The sequence below is a fragment of the Athene cunicularia genome (assembly GCF_003259725.1).
Source record: "Athene cunicularia isolate RWA chromosome 28 unlocalized genomic scaffold, athCun1 chr28_part2, whole genome shotgun sequence".
Taxonomy (NCBI): Eukaryota; Metazoa; Chordata; class Aves; order Strigiformes; family Strigidae; genus Athene; species Athene cunicularia.
The window spans coordinates 2,115,317-2,125,940 of record NW_020799140.1 but is presented as its reverse complement, the minus strand read 5'-3'; the positions used below and the strand labels follow the sequence as shown (position 1 = coordinate 2,125,940).

Here is a 10,624-nt window from a genome sequence, read left to right as displayed (position 1 = left end):
GAGACTGTCCCCAACCACTGCCCTAGGTTTGGGTGGAGGGGGATAAGCGGGTGGGCAGCAACTGGGAGAGAGCAGCTGGAGCCTGCACAGGCGATGGGAGCTCAGCAGCAGGTGCTGGGGGAGCACAGGCACCCCTTTGTGCTTGGCACTGGGGGGTTTGGGGGGTGGCGGGGGGGTGTAATGGAGCAGGGCGTTGATGGGCACTGTGGAAAACCCTCCTCATGTTTCACAGTGAAACCCAAGCTTGGCTTCCTATGTTGGGAGAGGTTCTGGTGCTGCTTCTTCAAGGGTTGAAGGATTTTTCCTATTCCTTGGCTTTCCCAAAGCCGCTGACAGCACTAAAGCTCCTCTCCGGAGGAGATACAAGCTCTTCTTTCTCAGCCCAGCGACCTGATGGTCCATCCTGTCTCCTTCCCTCTCCAGGGCAAACCTGGTGGACCTTCAGAAGAAGCTCGAGGAATTGGAGCTGGATGAGCAGCAGAAGAAGCGCCTGGAAGCTTTCCTCACACAAAAAGCCAAAGTGGGCGAGCTGAAGGACGATGATTTTGAGAGGATCTCTGAATTGGGGGCTGGCAATGGCGGTGTGGTCACCAAAGTGCAGCACAAACCCTCAGGGCTCATTATGGCACGGAAGGTAATTAGGAACAGGAGTGGGCTGTGGTGCTGTGCTGGAGTGTCTGGTGCTTTTCCCTGGCCCTGGGAGAGCCGGCTTTGATTGGGATCTCTCTGCACTGACCCATCTCTGCACCCTGACCACCTCACCTGGGTCAGGACAATGGTCCCCGCTGCCCCCAGCGAGGTTTCACGTGGAGCTTCTCCTGTCACACCTCTGAGCTGCCCTGCCTGTCTCCGAGTCCTCTCCTGGGAGAAGCCCTGCTCTCTGCAACAGGTCTCTGGGGTTTGGAGCGCCTTGTGTGAAAACATAAGTTTATTCTTTTTTCCAGTGAAGCTGGTTTTAATGAACTCAGCTAAACTGGGTAGAAGCAGTAGGAAGCAGATCTCTTGAGGAGCCTGGGTCATGGCTAATGAGGACTGGAAATGGCAGGTGCAGGGATGGGTTTGGCCTGTGTTCTTTGCCACCCACTTAACGGATCCCCAAGGTAGTTCAAATCGGCCGTGACAGTGGTTTCTCTCAGACATGGGTTTATGGGCAACATTTTCTACTGTGGTGCCCTATAAAGGCAAACTAGGAGATGCTTTGTCTCCCTATCCCGAAAGGCAGTGCTCGGCCAGAACGGCACAGCTGCTTGTCTGTAGGACAGCTTCCTTGGAAGTCTCTGGTCTCAGCCACTGCTGGGGTGGTTTAGTGGGTCTCATGAGCAAATCCGCTTCTCCAGATGGCTTCACTCAGAGCTGAGCGCTCAAAGCCTTCCAGGGTGTTTGATTTAGGAGCGCTGGGTGTCACTGGGTGGGTTTGAGGTTGTTGGGAGCTCCATGTTCAGAAGCTGAAGCAAGGGCAAGCTGCAGCGCTGCTGCCCTTCCTGCAGAGACCGGCCCTTCTAGGTCTGTGGGAAGGACAGATGTCTCTGGGATTGGGTGACCTAGAGCTTGCAGTGGCTTTTTTCTGACCTGCCATTGTATTTTCTAGCCTCTGGCTTCCCTACCCACAGCTCTGTTAACTGACTCTACGTGGAGCCAAGGAATAAAGCTCACGTGCATAAATTTCATGGTTTGTTTTTTTTTTTTTTTAACTTTCTGTGGTTTCCTTGATATCAGAGCACCTCTTCTTACGACACCTACAGAACTTGTGAAAATGCTCCTCTGTGCTGAGTCAGATCTGCATCAAACTTCTGACTTGTCTTTCTGCTCTGCCCTGTGCGATCTCCGTGTGTTACATGGCCGGCAGTTGCTTTAGTCGCTAACAGCCTGCACAGGGCTCTACTTCCCCCTTTATCTTTAATCACAGAATTGTCTAGGTTGGAAAAGACCTTGAAGATCATTTAATGTTCTACAAATGGTAAAAAACCTCTATGTCAAAGCAGAGCTTCCCCTGAAGATGTTTCTCAATTCTTTCCAACTCTCAGGACTTGCTCATGTGGTTCTTGTTAGTTTTTCTAGGTGTTACACCTTGATTTTTTTTTTTTTTTCTTGGCAGCTGATTCATTTAGAAATCAAACCGGCCATCAGGAATCAGATTATCCGAGAGCTGCAGGTGCTGCATGAGTGTAATTCCCCATATATTGTGGGTTTCTATGGAGCCTTCTACAGCGACGGAGAGATCTCCATCTGCATGGAGCACATGGTGAGTCCCTGTTCCTCCTCTGCAATCTGCTGCTCCCAGGACTCTTCTGAATTGCGTCTCCCTGAGACTTGCAATCACAGGTGAGAAGGTTTAGGGCTCTGGCAGCTGTGATGGCTCCTTGCCCAGGCTGCAGCCAGGCCACTGTGCTCCTGGTAGGAGCTGAGTGCTCCTGCTTAGGCATCAAAATGACAGAGAGATCGACTTTTTGGAAAGCGGAAGCAGAGGTTTGGGGGTTGGCCAAACGGAAATGTTGTAAACCCCCTGCTCTAAGAGCTTTCCCCTGAAGCTCAGGGCGTGTTTTCTGTTGTCTGTGGTGGAGAACAGTGTTGTCGCTCCTCTGGATCAGCGCTGACAGCATCATCTTCACATTTACCACTGATGGAAAGGAAGCTAAGAACTAATAACAAGAAGCAGAGCTGATAGAAGATAGCGTTAAAGTTGTTTTCAAGTGAGATGTTTGAGCTCTGATCACCAGATATCTTTTTTTTTTTTTCCTGTAAAAGGAGTGTGCTCGATGCTGAGTCGTTGCAGACAGCTGAGCTGGGATGCTATGTACTGCTTTATACCTCTTGCCCTCCCTGCTCACGCTTGCCTGTACAGCCAGCTGCTCTGTTTTCCTGCTGGGGACTGGCATGTTGGTCATTTCCACGTTCTTTATTTCAGGATGGCGGCTCTCTGGATCAAGTGCTGAAAGAAGCCAAAAGAATTCCCGAGGAGATCTTGGGGAAAGTCAGTATAGCGGTGAGTTATCTTCAGGCTTCCAGAAAGGATTTGCTGGGCACGGTGTGGGAAGAATGCTTGTGTTGCCTTAGGAAGCTTTCATTTCCCCGTACACGCTTTCGTAGCCTGACCTAGGGCAGGAGGCCGTGGTGCGTGTGAGAGGAGGGGGAAAGCACGTTCCCAAACTACTTCCCGTAGCTCTGACCCCTTGTGTGGCACCAGCTGGTGTTGGCCTCTCCTGGAGAAGATTTGGGAGAAGCTTTCTTGGGTCTGTGATTGACTTGGTGATAAATTGCAAACCCCGAAACGCTTTGGCTTCCTTCACCAGGCTGCAGTGTGGCAGCACCCGGAGTTTATGCAACGTGTCCTGCTGAAGGGAAAGCACTTCCCTTCCCAGCTCTGATCTCATCCTCTCTTTTGATTTCCTCCTAGGTTCTGAGAGGCTTGGCGTATCTGAGAGAGAAGCACCAAATCATGCACAGAGGTGAGAGGAGGAACCTAAAAATAACTGCCTGCAGTACAAGAGCCCTGTATTTCACCTAGACTCGTGTTTACGCTCTTCTCTCTTGCTGTTGTCAGATGTGAAGCCTTCCAACATCCTGGTTAATTCTCGAGGAGAGATTAAGCTGTGTGATTTCGGGGTTAGCGGTCAACTCATTGACTCCATGGCAAACTCTTTTGTGGGAACTCGGTCCTACATGTCTGTAAGTTCTTTTCAACTTTTGGCTGGGTTTTTTCACCCTTCGGGTTCAACTCGGCTCTTGCAGAATCAGCCTGTAGGCTCCGATTTTTGCTCGGTGTTTGCATCCTCACCTGGACTGCCCTGTTCCTGGCTCGCATCAGGGATGAGCCCAGTGCTTCGAGGCACAAGAAGCAGACACCCCCCACATCCTCTTGAGGAGTCCTGTGCCTGGCTAGCAGTGGTGCATGTGGAAATGCAGAGACTTGCAGCGAAAAGCTTTTCAGATCCTACGAATGGTTCCGTATTTTATTTTGGCGAGTGCTTGTGCGTTCAAAAACATCGTCTCTTCCTGTATGCAAAGCTCTGTCCAAGAAAGAAGTGCATGTACCAGCATCTGCGTCCCCTCCACGCCTCCTCTGCTGCTTTAACCACGTGCACTCGCTGACAAAATGGGGGTAAAACCAGTTTAGTGCAGCTGGGTTTTGGTACAGGCTAATGGGAAATTAAAGCCAAATTGGAGTCAGCCAGTGAGAGTGAACTGCAGGAAGAGCTCATTGTGTCTCTCCTTTAAATGAGAATCATAATCAGTGTTACTCAACTGCAGATAGAGTGCCTGTAACAATAAAATTACCTCCTGGCTGGCTCTGAGTCCCCGGGTCCTGCTGGCTGAGAGGCAGAGGGGAGGTGGGGATCCGCTCCCCACACCGCGTGTGGTTGTGGCTGGAGGCGAGCGGTGGGTTATTAGGGAAGCCCTCGGACTATGCTGCTGTGCTTGGGTCTGAGCTGCTCTCATATTTTGGGAATGGTTATTCAAGCGCAGTTATAGTTAGACAGTGGCTATTTAAAAATAATATCTCCTTTACACTCAGCCACTGGGTCTGCACAGCTGACTCAAAGCTGCCAGTATGGATGACTTGCAGGGGGTTGTTTATTTTTAATTTTTTAGTTTTCTTTCAGTGGTAAGAGCCTGGAGTGGATTTTGTGCTCCTCACATTCCTCTTGGGTATTAACAGGAATAAGCAGGAAAAACAAAGTCTGTTAATAAATTGAGGTTGTTTAGATCTAAGCGTACGGAGAAGTAAGTTCCTACTGTGTGCTCTGGATTCCTCAGTATAAGCAACTAAACGCTGCTCAACTGTAGCTGTTGAGTAGATGCATACGAGTGCTTTATGTGTGCACATGATCTTTCTTTCACATCCTCTTTGCACATGACCCCGTTGGGACAGTCCTTTCCCTGGAGGGGTGGAGAGCCTGAGCTGGAGAGGCCATCAGGATATTGAGTCTCATTTCAGTGCGTGATAACTGTGACTTTTTTTTTTTTTTTTTTTTTTTTCCTCTGTCAATGTGTGTTTCTGTGGTCTCTCCTTCCAGCCCGAGCGGTTGCAGGGCACTCACTACTCGGTCCAGTCCGACATCTGGAGCATGGGGCTGTCGTTAGTGGAGCTGTCTATCGGAAGGTACCCAATCCCCCCGCCAGACTCCAAGGAACTGGAAGCAATATTTGGCCGTCCTGTGGTGGACGGGGCAGAGGGAGAGTCTCACAGCATCTCGCCGCGGGCCAGGCCCCCAGGACGCCCCGTCAGTGGTAGGGGCTGTCGTATGCATTGGAAACAACACGCAGACGTGGGGGAGAAGGGGTCGGGTTTTGTTTGCTGTGGCTGGGTTAGCCAAAGGCCGTTTCGGATGAGGTTGTGGCGGGGAGATGAGTGTTTTTAGGGAGACCCCTCTCTGCAGAGCAGACAGAGCCGTGTCGATGCTCCAGCAGAATCCACTCAACCTCAGAGGTTTGTAATTCCTAAGGAGCGCAGGCGGGCGTCTGGTTTTCCGTGGGGAGGTGGAGATTGCTCTCAGGATGCTGTGAACGAACAGATGTGGAGTGCCAGCTGGGGTCTCTTAAAGTTTTGAGGAGCTCAGTTTGCCTGCCCTGGGCTCCTTTAGGCCCTGCTGTGTCCCGTGGGAAGGCTCAAGCCCCACAGCAAAGCACCCCGTGGTGGGGATGGTGCCAGCTGTCGGGATATGGATCCCCTGGAGGAGATGCTTTAAGGGACGCTGCCACAGCCCTTGTTGCTCCTCTGGCTTTGCCTGTGCTGCCAACAGGTTCCTTTCAAGCTAGAGGCAGGTTTTTGGGAAGAGCTTTGCTGGGAGCTCTCATAGAAGTACCGCACCAGCACGGGGGTTTGGAGGAGGCTCCGCTTGAGCCATTTGCTTGGAAGCAGAAGGCTCTAGAAGCGCTGCCAGCCTGCCACAGCAGATGGTCTGGTACTCTCCAAATGCTCCAAGCTAGGAAATAAATCTGGACTATAGGCACGGTGAGAGAAATCTGAAATTTCAGAACTCGTTTTGGTTTTCGTTATTTTTTTTTTTAAACTGCGAGTCAGTTCCCAAGTGGGTTGCCTCTGCCTCTCCCAGCAGAAGTCCCACAGCATACATGTTTTTCACACGAAATGAAGGCCTTTGCTGTCCCTGAACAGCCTCTCACCACTGTTTTTGTCATCTTAACCACACAGGCCATGGGATGGACAGCCGGCCTGCCATGGCCATCTTTGAACTGCTGGATTATATAGTTAATGAGGTGGGTGTTTTCTGTACTCTCAGTTCTGCTGGGGCTTCCCTGAGGTACCACAGTACCTCCTGAGTCAGGGCGGGCTCCAAAACTTTGGCTTGAAAAGGAGCTTTTTGATAGAGAACCTCTCTGAGCTGCACTGACATTCTTTCCTTCTCCCCTGTTCCCTCTTCCTGTCTCTTTGTTTCGCAAAGGCAGCTCTGGTTTTGGAGTAAGGCTCTGCAGGGAAGTTCATAATACCCCTGAATGAGGAGCTCTTGGCTGTAATGACCTGCTCCTCCTGCAGCCTCCCCCCAGATCAGCAAAAGCTGAACGCTCCCTCTGCGCAGATGCTGTTTTCTCAGATGAAGCCCTTTGAGGGTGACCAGTGCTAAAATCCCAGGTTAAAATAACCTACCAGACTTTTAAGGTAGGCTCCATCCCGCCAGCAAATGGAAAGAGCAGCTTCCCCTTTGAGGGTGATAGGAGTTGACCCCCAATTACCGTTTCTGGATCAGCTTTGTCCACCGTAGACGTTGCCAGAGCTGGGATTTGTGAGGTTGGATCCAGAATTGCGATGCTGCAATTTTGGTTTCCCAGCTTTGGCAGCGATTCAGCGTGGGGTCCCCCCAGCTGCACATCGTGCTGGGGCAGCAGTTTGCTGCCAGCCCAGCCACGTGCTGCCAGGGTAAGGAGTGGCAGGGAGCAGTTCCCCGGCTGTACAGGGCAGCTTGGAGGAGGAGAGCTGTAGAGCACAGCTTTTCTGTGGCTCAGTAAAGACCGTGGGTGACACTCTGTTTTTTGACCCATTAACACACAGTGATGCAGAAAACCCTTCTTTTCTCTGCAGCCGCCTCCCAAGCTGCCGAATGGAGTTTTCACGCAAGATTTCCAGGAGTTTGTAAATAAATGGTAAGGATTTTATCTTCTAGATGAAGGTGGAGGCCTGTATGTACTCCCTGACAGCTCTGCAGCCTGCTGCTCCACCCAGAATATTCAGCAGAACGCAGCCTTCTCCGTGCTCCATAGGTGATCTCTCCCTGGCTGCAGTGTGATCCTGCATTGTGCTGAGAACTTGGGGAAGGGTTGGAATAAAGGCAGTTTATTTGTGGTGATGCTTAGCAGTATCCCAGCACCTTCTAAATATGAGCCTGGCAGGGGGATGGTGGAGCAGATTGCTGGGGCTGTGAGTCACCCCACAGCCTTGCAGGCACCAGGCGTACACCATCGACTTCCAGATCTTCTCATGCGGTGGGGGGACACCTGAAGATGCTGCCGCAGCTCCCATTAAATCACAGACATTGGCCATTACAAAAATCAACTTCTCCCTGCCAAGTGTTAGGTCCTTTCCTCCATTTGCAGGGCGCAAGTTCATCCACGTGGTGTAGAAGAGATGGATCCTGCAGCTCTCCCTAGGAGCTGGGCTGTCGGAGATGATGCTCTCAGAGCCGTTTCCATGCTGCCAGGCTCCTGGGGAAAGCAGCCAGGAGGCCAAGTGGCTTTTGGTGAAGGTGGGGACCTCTTCAGCCAGATAACCGGTTTCCCACAAGAAATGTCTCAACGTTGGTTTTGCTCTCTTGTTCTTTTCATTTCAGCTTAATTAAAAATCCAGCAGAACGGGCAGATCTGAAGATGCTGATGGTAAGTGGGGAAGAGCAATTTTCTTTCTACAGTGGGGTGGCACCAGATTTGCAAACTGCTGCCCCATCCTGTGCCTCTCTTGCTCAAAAGGCTGGAAACTCCCAGGCTGAGCTTAAGATGAGCTAAATAGAGCCTGGGAGAGGGAGTGACTCACCTTTGATTCAAAGGCAGTGATGGTATCTCGCCCATGCGGAGCTCAGGACAGGAACCACCTGGCTGTCCTGTGTCTGTGGAGGTGCCTGGGACAAACCTTTGCCTCCCGAGCTGGGCAGATGAATATGGATATTTGGGCTGAATATGAGCCAGCAGCGTGTGCTCACAGCCCAGAAAGTCAACTGTATCCTGGGCTACCTCAAAAGCAATGTGGCCAGCAGGTTGAGGGAGGTGATTATCCTCCGCTCTGGTGAGACCCCCCCTCCCCTGCAGTGCTGTGTCCAGCTTGGAGGCCCCCAACATAAAACAGATACGGAGCTGCTCGAGCCACAGAGATGATCAGGGGCTGGAGCACCTCCCCTGTGGGGACAGGCTGAGAGCTGGGGGGGTCAGCCCGGAGGAGAGAAGACTCTGGGGAGACCTTGTAGCAGCCTTCCAGTGCTTAGAGGAGGCCTGCAGGAAAACTGGGGAGGGACTCTTTATCAGGGAGTGTAGGGATAGGATGAGGGGTAACGGTTTTAAACTGAAAGAGGGCAGATTTAGATTAGATAGAAGGAAATGTGAGTGTGGTGAGGCACTGGAACAGGCTGCCAGGAGAGGTGGTGGATTCTGTCTCTGGAAGGGTTCAGGGCCGGGTTGGACGGGGCTTTGAGCAACCTGGGCTAGTGGAAGGTGTCCCTGCCTGTGGCAGGGGGGTGGAACTGGATGAGCTTTAAGATCCCTTCCAACCCAAACCAGTCTGCCAGCCCAGTGTCACCGTGCTGACCTCAGCTTTTCCTCCTCAGCATCACGCTGAGCCCCTGAGCTACGTCTGGCTGCTCCCACACAGCCCCTGCAGAGGGGGTGGCCTGTGTCCTTGCAGCCCCATGCCCTTGTGTGAAGGTTGTCGTGTTCCACCTGTGCTTCTCCGTTACCACCTGCCCCTGGGAGCAGGATTTGCCATCCAGGGGCAAGCGAGGGGCACGGGGAGTGCAGGAGCTGCAGCACCTTGCTCTGCCTTGCCCCTTCAGAGCAGCGTTTTGGGCAGCTTGTGGGCAGGAGCCACAACAGGTTCTGCTCTCCTTTAAACCATCCTTCCTCCCGTTCCTGTGTGTCAACTACATGGCCAGTGTGGATTAAAATCCCAGCCACAGGGCTGTGAGGATCAAATGTTTTCCCAAAATCTTCCTTCACTGCCTTGAGAGCAGCCTGAGCTGTAGCACCAGGATCTTCTCACCTCTCCGGGGTCGAGCCCACGGCACGGGGCTGGATTTTGGGAGCCGGGGAGCAGCCGACGATGCTCCTAACCTTGTTTCCCTTCGTTTTCAGAGTCACACCTTCATCAAACGCTCCGAAGTGGAGGAGGTGGATTTCGCCGGCTGGCTGTGCAAAACGCTGCGGTTGAACCAGCCCAGCACACCCACCCGCGCTGCCATGTGAGGGCCGAGCCGACCGCCTGGTGTCAGTACATCTGCCTCTGTCACCATTTCCTCTCCTTCAGTAAATGACCGAACTGCCCTCCTTCCTCCTCCCCGGCCCCTTCTCGCCTCGCGTCCCAGCGGCAAAGCACCGTCCCCTCGGAAACGTCTTTATCGGCCGATCCCCTCAGCCAAAGCGGGGTTGGTTTCTGTAGATGTGGGGGTGTTCCAGGCCTCTGCTCCAGCTCTGGAGCTCCTGACACTTGGGAAATGTGGTGCTGCTTATGTTAATTTTTCTCTTTTTTTGGGGTTTGGTTTTTTTTTTTTTTTTGGAAACATGTTCACTTGGGTTAAAAAAAAAAAAAAAAAGAATCGTGTGTGTGCACGCCTGCATGTGTGTGTGAGACGGTGGCAGGGGAGGGGGACAAGGGGCTGCACAGCAGACGCTTCACCTCCTCCCTGCTTTTCACGTGGGGTCCAGGGTGGAAAGATCAGTGGGGCCAGAAATGGAGAAACCCTGTTAAGGGTGACCCAGATCTGTGTCACTGTCCTGCCTGGGGCGGGCGGGGAGGAGGCGGGCAGGTCTGTGGGATGGTTTATGGCTGAGCTGGAGAAGAGCAGAGCGGTGAGCTCTCTCCCGGCCTGTCCACAGGTGGAGGAGAAATTTGTATTTTTTTTTTTTCTTTTTAAATGGTTGTTTCAAAGCCTGTTCTTGTCACGCACTGGATATTTAGTGAAGGGTCTCGATGCCTTGAGCGCAGGCTGAGCTCTTGGCTTGCTGGGGAGGGGGGGGGTGAGTGACACCCCTGGGACTGTGGCACCCTGGCAAGCAGTGGCTCGCACCTTTAGGTGCCGAGGGAATGGGGGAACACAGAGTTCCCTTCCCTGGCTCCTTCCAGCGCAGAGAGGTGGGAGGCAGAGCCCAGTTGTCTACCATGGCTGGGGTGGAGCTGGGCTAGCCCAGGAGTGGGGTCCCTCTCCTGACCCCGCCATCTCCTGGGGCCGGGGAAGGGTTGAACCCCTCCGGGCTGCAGGTTTTCCTCCTCAAGCTCCTCTCGGGCTGTAGCAGAGCCCCAGGGATCCTCATCGGACCCCTCGGCCAGGAGGTGCAGGGTGCTTAGGCTGGGCATTGCAGGGAGGGGGTGAACCCCCCCAGTGAGACCTGCGTTGTCCAAAGGCCACCTGGCCATGGTTTATGCCCGTCGTGTCCCCTCCTGATGCGGAAGGACCTTGCAAACCCCCCCCCC

The 10,624-nt window shown here is 52.9% G+C and overlaps 1 protein-coding gene across 1 annotated transcript in view; it reads left to right on the top strand.

Annotated features, from left to right (window-relative positions):
* MAP2K2 (mitogen-activated protein kinase kinase 2) overlaps positions 1-9,859 on the top strand; it is a 10,008-nt gene extending 149 nt beyond the window's left edge. The window contains exons 2-12 of the mRNA XM_026865159.1: positions 48-111; positions 424-634; positions 2,096-2,242; positions 2,906-2,983; positions 3,395-3,446; positions 3,542-3,666; positions 5,016-5,229; positions 6,152-6,216; positions 7,037-7,098; positions 7,782-7,827; positions 9,289-9,859. Coding sequence (XP_026720960.1) covers positions 48-111; positions 424-634; positions 2,096-2,242; positions 2,906-2,983; positions 3,395-3,446; positions 3,542-3,666; positions 5,016-5,229; positions 6,152-6,216; positions 7,037-7,098; positions 7,782-7,827; positions 9,289-9,399 — 1,175 coding nt within the window. The 3' untranslated portion in view covers positions 9,400-9,859. The remainder of the gene's footprint in view (positions 1-47; positions 112-423; positions 635-2,095; positions 2,243-2,905; positions 2,984-3,394; positions 3,447-3,541; positions 3,667-5,015; positions 5,230-6,151; positions 6,217-7,036; positions 7,099-7,781; positions 7,828-9,288) is intronic.
* The last annotated feature ends 765 nt before the right edge of the window (positions 9,860-10,624 follow it).